The sequence below is a fragment of the Corvus moneduloides genome, chromosome 21, assembly GCF_009650955.1.
Source record: "Corvus moneduloides isolate bCorMon1 chromosome 21, bCorMon1.pri, whole genome shotgun sequence".
NCBI classification, from domain to species: Eukaryota; Metazoa; Chordata; class Aves; order Passeriformes; family Corvidae; genus Corvus; species Corvus moneduloides.
Genome location: NC_045496.1, coordinates 3,330,653 through 3,343,040, shown reverse-complemented (window position 1 = coordinate 3,343,040; position 12,388 = coordinate 3,330,653). Strand labels below are relative to the sequence as shown.

At 53.5% G+C, this 12,388-nt stretch overlaps 1 protein-coding gene across 2 annotated transcripts in view; it reads left to right on the top strand.

Annotated features, from left to right (window-relative positions):
- RXRA (retinoid X receptor alpha) overlaps window positions 1-12,388 on the top strand; it is a 100,667-nt gene that overhangs the window by 77,240 nt on the left and 11,039 nt on the right. For both annotated transcript variants that reach the window (XM_032130481.1, XM_032130482.1), the window contains exons 5-6: window positions 4,870-5,039; window positions 9,912-10,041. In XM_032130481.1, the coding sequence (XP_031986372.1) occupies window positions 4,870-5,039; window positions 9,912-10,041 (300 nt within the window). The remainder of the gene's footprint in view (window positions 1-4,869; window positions 5,040-9,911; window positions 10,042-12,388) is intronic.

Here is a 12,388-nt window from a genome sequence, read left to right as displayed (position 1 = left end):
GAAAGAGGAAATAAAAAGGTGACACACGAAAGCAAAGCAGAAGAAACACTGTCTGAATTCATTTCCTCAGCTGTCTTGGCATTTTGGATATAAACAGGTACCTGGGGCATAAACGCTTCAAGATGCTGGTGATACACAGCAAAGACTTGGCTTCATGAAAGGCAGCAGAGCCCAGTAAATTCCAGCGTGAGAGAAACGGAAATCCCCAATAACCCCCACCTCATAAATAACGAGCCACCCACCTGCAGGTTGGGGGAAAACCAAAACTGAGCGGGTTTGGGGCTCTCTTGGTGCCTTCCCCCTGTGCTTGCAGGGCACGTGGTCTGTCCCTCTGAGAAAACCCCATTTTTGGGGGCAGTGAATTATCCTTTCCCCGTGAAAAGTCACAATCCCACCCTGTTGCTCCTGGAGGGATGGATTTTCATCCCAAAAAGCTCTGTATTGACACCAGGTGAGTGTCACTGGAGCTCCTGGAGCCTCCAGGTCTCTCCCAGCGAATAAACAAACCTGTGCTGCTCCTGCCCTCTCAGAAGCACCATTTCCCTGTGGAAAATCTTTTCCTTTGGGCCTCTCCCTCCCTTCCCTGGCATTCCTTTGGCACAGAAGTGCAGTGCCCATGAGCGTGGCCTCCCACAGGGGTTGGTTTGGGCACCTGAACTGGCTTGGGTGGCACTTTGCAATGGACTCAAAGCTGCTTTTTTAGCCATCAGATGCTGCCCCACGAGCACAGCCAAGGTGTCCAGTGTGACATGGACACCTGCAGAGGACGGATCCGGCATTTTGGCTCATCAGCCCTCGGACTTGGGTAGCTGAGGCTCATCTGCAGCCCACAGGATGAGACGTTTTGGATTTTAAAGATGTGAGAGGTCACCAAGGAGTGGTTTGGACACATGGGGCTCCATGTCTTGCTGTACCATGGCCTGGGGAAGTGCAGATGGGCTGGAGAAGCTCAAGATGAAACATGACAGCAACTGGCCTGAGGCAAGCACAGACCAAATCAGGCAGAATAACAGGAGAGGCTCTTCATCAGGTGCCATGGAAAACACAGGCTTCTGTCCTTGGCTCGGCTCAGACATAGCTGGAGGAGGTGGGGCTGCCTCTCCAAGCTCCCTGACTGCATCTTTTTTTCTCCTCAAGTGGACTGCAAGGTTCAAATGCTTCCCTTATGTTTAGAAAAATCAGCCTAGAAGAGCTCTCAGCCATCCAAGGCTCCTTGATGAAAAATAAAAGCATTGGCACAGCTGTCAGCACGGAGGAGAGGGCTGGGAAGCTCAGCTCTGGAAACACGGGGTGGCCACGGCTTGGGAGTGCTCTGCCTGGCAGGAGAGGCTTTTCTGGGATGCAGCAAGCTGAATTCCTGGCTCAGCTGCTGCGTTTGAGGTGGATGGACCCACGTGGTTGATCAAAAGCTGTGCCACCCTCAGGACCAGAAATACTGGTGTCACTGGGAAGCTGAGAAGGACAAGGTTATTCCCATTTTGGTGTCACCAGACGAGCTGCTGTGCAGCTGCCACCTTTGTGTTCCTCTTCTTAAAAACATAAATAAAAACCAAACCCGTAAAGGAAACCCAGTTCCCGGACCAGATCCACTTGAAAAATGTATTTTTGTCATCTCCACCACGGTTTATTTGACTAATCCCCAGTGGGAGTGGGGAGTGGACTCCAGAGGTGAGGTCCTGGGTCTGTGTGGTGAGGGGTCTGCTCACTGCTGGAGACTTGGCCAGATTTCATGGGTAAAAACCCACTTGTCCTTCTTTCCTTCCCTCTATCCCACGTGCTGTTTTTTCCTACATCTCAAGGAACACAGTTCCCATTCTTTTCCTGGGATGGTGGTGTGTCCCTCAGCATCTCTGCTAAGAAGGAGCAGCAGCTTGGCCAGTCCTCAGCAGCTCCAAGGTTGTGCTGGTGGCAGGAAATCCAGACATTTTCCACTGGGCTTGTGCCTGTGGAGATTGGGGACATGGAGGACTCTCCTAAAAACGTGTGTCTGTGGGTCACAGCTCTGAGACACTTTCGGCTGCTCCTTGGATGTCCTCTCAGCTCTGCTGAGCTTCTGAAGCCAGGATGGCAGCACCTGCAGGGAAGTCCAAATCTTGGAGCCCACAGGATCCATGAGTCTGGAGTGCTGGCTGCAAATCCCCGCAGCTTTCAGGACAACGTGTGGGGCTCTCCAGCCCTGGGGCTCTCAGGGTGAACCTGGAATTAGGAAAGTGGAGAGACAAGGTTGGAACTCAGCCTCTGGATCCTGAAGAGGGGCTTAGGGAGTGCCACACCTGGAAGAAGGAGGTGACAGCGAGATGATTTTGGGAGGGGATTTCTTGTGTGCCCCAGGCCAGGCCCAGAGCTGCTGCGGGAGCAGTTCTGTTGCGCACATGAGGAGTGAAGCTGTTCCCACCTCATTCCTGGAGCTGCCTGGAGGGAGAGAAAATAGGATCAGCAACTGAGTCAACAGCCTGGCAGGCATCCCCAAAAGCTGCATCCATGCACCAGGGCTGGGCAGGTGTCCTGCATCATCCCAAGGGAGGGATGGGTTGTGTTGACAAACTCCTGGTGGTATGGAGAGAGCAAGGAGCAGCTGAGCTTCACCTGCTCCTGCAGGTGCACTCCTTGGGGAAGACCTGTGCATGAGGCATCATCCCAGAGGGAAGGGAGGAAAATGGGGTCTCCAGCTCAGCACTGGGAAACTGCTTTCCTGCAGGGAATGGGATGGAGGGATGGATGGAGGGATGGATGGAGGGATGGATGGATGGGGGTGATGGCAAAGGGATTCCATGCTTGTCCTGCCATTGGAGGAGGCTGCCTGGGCTTGGGAGCACGGATGTAGCAGAGCAGATAACACTCCCCAGAGAGGGCTGGTTTATCTTTGGCTGCTGGGTGGGACTGTGCCATCTGCTCTGCCCGGGGTGTCACTGCTGCCGGCAGCAGCTGGGCCGGGGCGAGGGCCAGGCGTGCGTGGGGCTGAGCTGGGATGAGTCAGCTGTCCCCTGACCAGCTCTGCAGGGAGCTGCAGCACCGATTTTCTGGTGCTGCAGCTCCGAGCTCGGATCAATAGAAATGACTCCTTACGTGTGTAATCTCTGCCCAGCTGTCTCTTTTTGTATGGTTTGTGTCAGCTGAGTTCAGCCTGATCACAGGCAGGGGCTGTCGAGGTGCCCTGTAGGATCCTCTCTCCTACAACCCCTGGAGTGTGTCGGATTCTTCAGGCCAGGAGTGTGGCACTGATGAGGTTGAGATGTGCAGATTGAAGGCTTTAAGTAGCCCCTGCCTGCCCAGACCTCTGCAGTGCTTTTCCACGAATCCCAGTGTCCAGCATGGGGATGTGTTTTTGGGGCTGACACCCTGGTGGAGTGACCCCAGTGATCCCAACTTTGCGCCTTCATCCTCGAGAGCTGCTGCAGCTCTGCATCAGCACCTTGGCATTTAAGTCTTTTTATAAGATCCTATTTGTTGGGGGTTTGCCTTTCTCTCAGGCTTTCGTGTTATTTAGTAGGTGTTTCATCTCTCCTAGTGTGCCCAGAGGAATCCTGGTGCATCTGTGCTGCTGAAGAAGGGTTGGCATTGCAAAAACTTCTCCTTTTCTGATGATTGGAAAAGCAGCAGTGGGGTTAGGGGGTGAAATTAAAGCAGGGGTTTTTATGATGGCTTGAAAAAGAGGAAGAATCCGCACCAGATGGACAAAAGCCACGACACAAATCTGAGTTTACCTGGAGTTTCATATTGTAGGGTTTGGTTTTGCACTTGGCATAGAGCTGGTCCCACTGATGGTCTGAAAAGCCACAGGCAGCTCCCAAACCTGTGCCCCTGCTGCTCTGCCTGAACATCCCATAACCAGCTTCAAGTGCAGCAGGGAGGGAGTGCTGGGGTAATTGGCAATAAGTAGCAGGGTTTTTACAGTACTGGAGTGCCTCATTCAGTCCTCAGCAAAGAGCTGGGTGAGTTCAGAGCGTTGTCTCTCATGGCCAGAGATGCTTGGGGCTGTTCTCGAGCAGAGTGGGCTAAAATGTGCTGTGGGGAAACAGTGGTGTGCAGAAAAGTGTGGGATTTAGGGTCTGTGACAAGGTGATGGAGAGAGTTCCTACTGCAGCTGCACAAAGCTGCTTTCCAGGTGTAGGAAAAGCGTGTGCAGGTTTCCAAGGGAGGTTAATAATAATAATAATAATAATAGTAATAATAATAGTAATGTTATTAGCATCTAATAAGTGTTTTTCATCTCTGAGCTGCTCAGACATAACTCAGCAGCATGTGACAGGCTGCTGGCGAGATCATCCCCACCCCACAGGATTTGGGACAGGTCTCTCCTGTCTGTTTGGGGCTTGCCCCGAGCCCGAGGCAGGATGGAGGTTTGCGTGGAGCTGCTGTCCCACGGGAGCTGGGCCAGGGAGCTGGAGAGGGGCACGACATGGCCTCCAGGGAAATTCAGCCCTGCCAGCCTCAAAGGTGGCTGAACTCTGGATTTCTGCTTTAAACTGAGCTGTTTCTCTTTCTTTGCGATTCCCTGATTCTTTCACTTCACCTATCGCTTTCCCTCGCCCGCAGTGACCCAAAGTGTTGCTTGCTTTCATCATTTGTCTGTAACCTTTTTGTTTCCAGGATCTGTGCCTCTGCAGAGAAGGGCCTTTCCCAGCAGAGGCCCTGTCCAGGCAGGATCATCCCTCTCCCTGCTCCTGAGGGAGCACACACAGAGCCCATCTCCCAGGCTGGGGCTGCTCGGTGCCTTCCCCAGACCTCCCATTCCCTGGGATATCCCAGTCTGACCACAGCAGACACCGGAGCAGGCTGATCCTGCAGGATGCCTTGGGGTTTTGTGGCCACCTGTGGAGCCTGGGGGTGGCACTGACACTGACACTGTCCCTTCTGTGTCACTCGCAGCCGTGCAGGAGGAGAGGCAGCGGGGGAAGGACCGCAACGAGAACGAGGTGGAGTCCACAAGCAGCGCCAATGAGGACATGCCTGTGGAAAAGATCCTGGAAGCTGAACTCGCTGTGGAGCCAAAGACAGAGACGTACATCGAGGCAAACATGGGCCTGACACCCAGCTCGGTGAGGCAGCTCTGTCCCATCCCCAGCCCTGCGTTTGGGACAGAAGGGGTGGCTGTGGGACATCAGGAGTGACCATGAGGACAGCTGGGGCAGAGAGGGGTTGTTCTGTGTGATTAAAACCAGCTCAGAAATGCAATTCCTGGCTCTGCTGTTGGCTCCGTGTGTCAGCTCAGCACCAGGAAAGCAGAGCCAGCAGCCCACCAGCGCTTGGTGTCTTCTGTCCCACAGCCACAGGGAAGGAGGGGATGCTGTAAGGAATAATGAAAAGGGCTCACAGAGAAGATTTTATTGTAATTAACAGCCCTGGGTGCTGAAGGGAAGGAAGACACTCCATGCTCTTAAGAGCTCGGAGTCCAGCTGAGGCAGTAGACAGACCTGTGTGGCTGAAGTGCAGAGGGATAAGAGCTGTGCAGTGAGGGTGTGACTTCTCAGATGGAGAATTATGCAGCTGCTTGCCTCTGAGAAGACCTGGAGAAATTTGCCAAGAAGTTGGCTTTCAAGTTCTTTTCCCACTTAGAAACTTGTGTTACAACTGGGCCTGCTTGGAGCATCTGGGCTGTGCCAGGATGGTGTGTGCACAAGAGAGGCATGACAGGGAAATGGGACGAGGCTTGGAGCAACCTGGGCTGGTGGAAGGTGTCCCTGCCCGTGGCAGGGCGTTGGACTGAGGTGGTCTTGAGGTCCCTTCCAACCCAAACCAGTCTGGGATTCTATGGAGAGTGAGGGAAAGTGTTTCAGGCCCTTCGCTGTGAGATTCCCTTACCAACAGGGAGGAATCTCCCTGCAAAGCAGTTAATGTGACAGCCAAACCATCCTCTGCAATTCCATTTCTAGGACAGGCCCTCTGCAGCCTAGGCAGTATTTAGGGTGCAGTTCAGGCAGTATTTAGGGTGCAGTCCCCACTCCTCAATAGCCCCTTTTCCCGTGAAATCAGTGGGAATAGAGGAATTCCTCAGAAAAACAGCAGCTGAGGCTGGAGTGGGGAGCATCTCCTGGTGGCCACACAGTCCTTTGAGGGGCACTGAGGTTGAGCTCTGCCAGGTTTGGGCTGGCTGCGCCAGGAGAGCAGGCTCATCCACTGAAATATCCCTGTGCAATTCCTGCTGGGCAGCTATGAGGCTGAGCTGATGAAATGCAGCTGCTCCGAGCAAGTGAGAGGGCTCTGCAGTATTTATTTCCTGTTACAACAATGCTTTATCTCTCTCTTTATATGAGCCTTGGAGGGTTTGAGTCAGAAGTGCCTTCCCATGTCAGGGGGTTGGAAATAGATCATCTTTAGGGTCACTTCCAACAAAGTTCTGTGAGCGATCTGGGGGTCAGGACGAGTCTAAGTGGTGGTTTCGGATGCTCTTTTTGGCCTTTACCAGCTTTTCCTAGGATTCCTTAGGTTGGTCTGGGACATTCAAGGCTTCCTGGTATGGGCAGAGCCAATCCCTCAGTGAAACTCTCCAGAATCAGGTACAGAAACAGGTACAGATGCTCACCTGCATTTGAGAGGAGGATCCCATCACCGTGAGGCTGGAAAGGGCTTTTCTGGAGGAGTTAGTGAGGGGCTCAGAGAGGCTCTGCCTGCTCTCAGGATTAAAAATCCTTCAGGGGAGCTGGAGCCAGCGTTGTGCTGACTTGAAAACAAACCCCAGAGAGCGAGCTGAAATAAATGGCTTCGTCTGGCACCGTGTCTCCTCAGCCTCTTGTAGCAAATTGAAAGCCGGTTCCTGCATAATTCAACACGCATTACTGTGAACAAGGATGTGTGTTGCATCTAAATAGAAGCAGGAGGCTTGTTGGAATGCCCTGTTATTGTCAAGCGGTTTCTGCCGACAATGAGGTGACATTTGTAGCAGGTTTAGCAGATGGATGAGATCAGCAGCTCCCAGTGACGAGGCCACCGGATGAGGAGAGGGGAGATGGAGGAGCTGCGACCCTCCCAGCCCTCCCTCAGAGCCCAGGTGATGGAAAGACAGCAAATTGAGGCCCTGATAAACACGGAGGGATAACAGGAGCTGTTTGCTGTTGGCCTCGTGTGCTGTGTGCTTTGATTTGTGCCTCTGCACCTCAGTCCAGCTGCACTGAGCACTGCTGGTGACCTGCAGGGACATTTCCAGCTGGCCTTGGCAGGCTGGGGTGGAGGTGGCAGGGTGATTCAGGAATAAACACCCTTGTCTCCCACATAGAATGGGTTGGGTTGGGAGGGACCTTAAAACCATCTACTTCCACAGGCAGGGGCACCTTCCACTAGCCCAGGTTGCTCAGAAGATCCAAGGGGTGGCATTCCAGGCCCAGCCTGGGTGGAGAAATAGAGTCATACATTCAGAGACTCACAGAATGGTTTGGCTTGGAAGGGATCTCCAAAGATTATTGAATTCCAACTCTCTTCCATGGGCACTTTCCACTGTCCCAGGTTGCTCCAAGCCCCATCCAACCTGGCCTTGGACACTTCCAGGGATCCGGGAGCAGCCACAGCTTCTCTGGGCACCCTGTGCCAGGGCCTCCCCACCCTCACAGGAAAAATTTCTCCCTAGTACCTGATCTAACCCCACTGTCTTTTAGCTCAAATCCATTCCCCCTTGTCCTGTCACTCCACTCTCTCGTGTCTGTGGCTGTCACCTTGTGCCATGTCCCTGTCCCTGGGCAGTGGAGTGGCTTTGCCTCTGCCCCATACCTTGGGAATTCGGGCTCCTGCCCTGTAAGCACCACCTGGGATGGGCCCCTGGCCCCTGAAAGGCAGCGCCTGTAACTGAGAGCTGTCCTCCCCAGTAGCTCTTAATTGGCCTTTGAACGTCTGGTTTCAAGTCACCATTTTCTGAAAGATACTTTCAAGCTCCCCTTTTCCAGGGGGATCGGGTGCCCTTTGGCTCTGTCACACCCCAGCACCGTGCCCTTGCTATTTACTGCAGGAGGGGATTTGCTTTCCTTGCACAGGGAGGGTTTCCAGCCCTGCCACCCCCCTCCCGCAGCCAGGCAGGGCCCTCTGGACACTTCCAGCTGCTTCTCACGCTCTGGTGATCAAGTTCTGCCAGGAAGAGCCGTGGTGGTTCCAGGAATTGCCATCTGAGGTGGAACTGAAGCTGAGGCTTTGGAGCACCAGAGGTTGGGTACAGCTTGTGCTGCCCACGCAGGGACAGCCAGGGCTGGGGCACCTGGAGCCCAGCACGTGCTGACAACCTTCCCAGGAGCCAGCCCTGAGGAAAGCATTGCCAAAAACATCTAATTTACCTAAATTATGCCTTTTGTGAGGCTCTGCAGGCTCTTGTTGCTGCAAGGATTAGCTTCTGCTGGGCCCCTCACTGAGGCTTTGGAGCACCAGAGGTTGGGTACAGCTTGTGCTGCCCACGGAGGGACAGCCAGGGCTGGGGCGCCTGGAGCCCAGCACGTGCTGACAACCTTCCCAGGAGCCAGCCCTGATGAAAGCTTTGCCAAAAACATCTAATTTACCTAAATTATGCCTTTTTTGGGGCTCTGCAGGCTCTTGTTGCTGCAAGGGTTGGGTTCTGCTGGAGCAGGGAGTCTCCCATAAGTCGTGGTGGGGCCTGGAGGGCTCCATCCCTATCCCACCTCGCCGGGATGGCAGGATTCTCCACCTGGCCGAGCAGACTGGGATAACTCGAGGATGGGGATGTTCAGGGCCTCTGGTGTCCCTTCTCCCCCTTCCTGCCTCTGAGTGCCAGCGTTCCCTGTGCTTCCAGTGAAACGCTGAACCCTGCAAAGCTCCTCCTCACACACGGTTTGGGGCTTTCTCGTTGTCCGGGGGAAATCCCATCTGTTCTTCTTCTCCCAGGAGAAAAGCCCAGTCCCTGCTCACATCTCCTTCCTCAGGGAAGAGCCCCAGCTCCCTGGGAGTGAGACTGCCCTGCCCTTGCACCCCTGGGGGAGCTGCTGGAGAGGGGCTGGGCAAGGGGGGCACATCCCTGTGGCGGTGCCTGGTGCCAGCCCATGCCCATCCATCTCTGCACGCAACAGGTGGAAATACTTCTGAGGCAGGTGCCCTGAGCTTGCCAAATCCCGGTTATTTTAAGCCTGGAGAATGGGAGATGTTGGCCACTGAGGCACAGAGCCTTGGGTTTGCTGCCAGGGGACTGGGCAGGGGTGTGGGGCACAGCTCTGAGGGGCACGAGGGTGACTTGGCAGCGTGGTCCTGGTGTGCCCAGCCTGGGAGGGGGCTTTGCCACAGGTTACACTGACATTTGTGTCTGCTCTTCCTCTGAATTCAACCCCCTTCCTCCTGCCAGCCAGGGGTGAAGTAAACACTCCTGCTCCAGTTTGGAAACTGCTCTTTTAAGGACATGGAAAGAAGCTGATTGTACAATCCAAGCTGCTGGATATCAGCAGGGATTACAGCAGGAGATGGGAAGCACCCCTACATCCCTGTCCAGGGAGGTAAACCCTACAAACACACTTGGACCAGGCTTAGACTGGCTCTTCCAGTTCCTAATCACAAATCCACTTGAGCTGTGAGCAGGTCCTTTAAACAGGGATTTGGTGTGTTTAGGCTGACTGTCCTCCTTGAGAGCAGATGGTTTTTGTTACTGGATAATATTTCAAAGGAAAGGGGTTTTCTCTTTTTTTTTTTTTCCCCTGTAATGCCCCCTCTGGTGCTGGTTTATCGAGCTGGGAGATGCTGGAGTCTGCCCTTCCCCGGGCCGGAGCTGCTTGGATTCATCAGTCAGGGTGATGGATTTGGAGTCTCAGAACTCCCAGTTCCCATTTTGGGGCTTGCTAAAAACTATTACAACCCTCGTGGTGGAGCAGCCAAATCACTTCCTCTGCCTGTGACTGGTAACATCCACCTCGGGGGTGGCAGGCAGGCTGCTCCTCCAGCCTCTCTTTCCCTTGCTTTGCCTTTTCCAAGCTTTTCCATCTTTTTTTTGGCAGCCCAATGACCCGGTGACGAACATCTGCCAGGCAGCAGACAAACAGCTCTTCACCCTGGTGGAGTGGGCCAAGAGGATCCCCCACTTCTCCGAGCTGCCCCTGGATGACCAGGTCATCTTGCTCAGAGCAGGTGAGTGGCATCTGTCCCCATCTGCAAGTCCCTGGGATGGGTTGTACCCTCAGATTTAGGTCCTGGCAGCTTGAAAATGTTTGATTCTGAGTAGCAGACTCTGATCATTCCGTTTTTAAATAGGATTTTAAAAGCCCCATGGGATGTGTTGCTGAATGGGATCCAGAATGTGGCAAATCAGCTGAAAAATGGCCCGGCTTCATTTCTGATCCATGAGGAACTCAGAGATGGGTGCTGGGTGACTTAAACCCAAGGAATTAAACTCTGCCTTCCTCCCAAACTGAGGTGTGAAAGACCAAGTGGGCTCAGGCCCCTGTGAAATTTCATCAGACTGAAATGTTTGATCATAATTGAAAGCAGAAAGGGGAGAAAAACACATCTCACTTCTTCTCCCACCCACCAAGATGAAAATAGAACTCTCAGGGCTTATTTTAAATTTCCTTGTGCCACAGGGGGGCTGCAGGAGCAGGGTTTGGGAGGTGAAAGCCCTTGGCTACAGGAAGGGTCTTCCCCTGTTGAGTGAATTCAAGCTCCTGCTGCTGTACAAAGATCGTGGAGGGCAAGAAATCAGAGCAGAGCTCGGGGAGGATGTGTTTGAGGCATGAAGCTCTTTGTAAGCCAGGCACTTTGAAGTGCTTGGTAAAGTTCCTTTTGTTTCCCCAAAATTCGCTTTTGTCCAGGTCCTGCGCCCTTCCTGCAGCGCTTTGGTGAAGAGGCTCCTCTGCCTTTTCTGTGGATTTTGCCAGAGCTGGCTCTGGGCCCTTTGGAGCATGCAAAGTGTGGATTTGAAGAGGATTTCTAGAGCCTCTTGTGAGAGTGGATGAGCAGGGGAAGCCTCTCTGTGGGGATCTTTGAGGGCTTCCTGCAAAGAGCTGGATTCAGACAAAGCCTTTTCCTTTCGGGAAGTGGAACCCAAACCCACCACGGCAGTTCCAGGTTTTCCTCTCTCTATTTAGCAGGCAGCTGATTAAAACTGGACCTGGAGATTTCCTGACCTGTGTTCCCTGCTTGTGACTCACTCCATGGACAGCAGGAGAGGGGCTGCAGACCCCAAATTTCGCAGTGGCTCCAACCCTGAGACTGCTGAGCCACCTGGAGCAGCTCCCTGGAGCTCCCTGCTCCAAGCATCTCTGCCAGAGCCTCAGATAACCTTCCCCAAGTCCTCTAACCAGTGGCTCTATGTATTATTGAGTGGCCTGCTGAGAGCAGCTGCCCATGAAATATTGAAGTACTAAAATCCAGCTAAGAGCCTCAGTCGGGCATCCTGGGAGGCAAAACAAGTGGAGCACACAGCTCTGGAGGAGCAGTGCTGGCTGGGCTGGCCGCAGCTTTCCTCAAATCCTGAATCATTTAAAAATATTCCCTCTCTGAGCTGTTTGGAAGGGAAGGAAACCTGACTTTTTAAGCCTGTTTTCCACGGGTTTTCTTGTTTCCAAGCTGAGACAGGAATAACCTGGTGTTTTCTCAGCTTGGCAGAGGATGCTGAGCGTTACATCCCTGCAGCTGCTTTTGTAGGGCTGCTGGGGAAAGTTGGCAGGGAGGTGGATTGACACAAGGGCCACTGTGCTGCCAGAGTGCCTTCCCTATCCCAGAGGAGCCAGAGCCACCCTGTGTGGTGAGAAAGGAGTCACAGGAGTCACAGAATTCTGCTCTGCCACCCCAGAGCTTGGGCTGAAATGCCGAACTCTTGGGACAGGCTTGTTTGGTCTCTTAATTCCCATTTGCTGCCTGTGGTTATACTGAATTTTCCCTGCTTGCCTCTGTCTTGGAGGCTCTTTGGGGATGTTCTGGTGAAAGCCAAGGTAGGAAAATCTTCCCCATTTCAGCTGAAGCATCCCAGCTCTGCATGGGAATAATCCAGGTGAAGGATGCTGATGGATCCAGCGCTCCTTCGCTGGAATAAGCCCAGCTTGGAGTGGGTGTTGAGAGCCAGCTTGGGCTTCTGTTGGTGGAGCTGCTATGTGTGACAGCTTCCCATGGATCTGGCTCTGGGAATTCCTCTTCCTGCTGGGAGCAGGGTTTCTGCAGGCTCCTGCTGCAGTCCCACGTCTTCTTCTCCATCCTCCTTGGGTTTCATGGTGTTGCAATCCCTGTGAAAGTGCCAGGCCTCACCCAGTAAATAGCCAAAGAAATGTTCCCGTGGCTGGGGTGGAAACATCCTGTGGCCACTTAGGAAAGAGTGAACTTTATTCCTTGTCAACATTTCTAATGGCACAGCCCACGGCTGCAGCGGGAGGTAAATACAGCACACATGGGCCTTGTGTTTGTTGCAGGCAGCGGGACAAGACGTGTTCCTGTGGCAGGAGAGGTGAAGGATATTGTTGTGTTGCTTTTCCAGCCTGGGAAA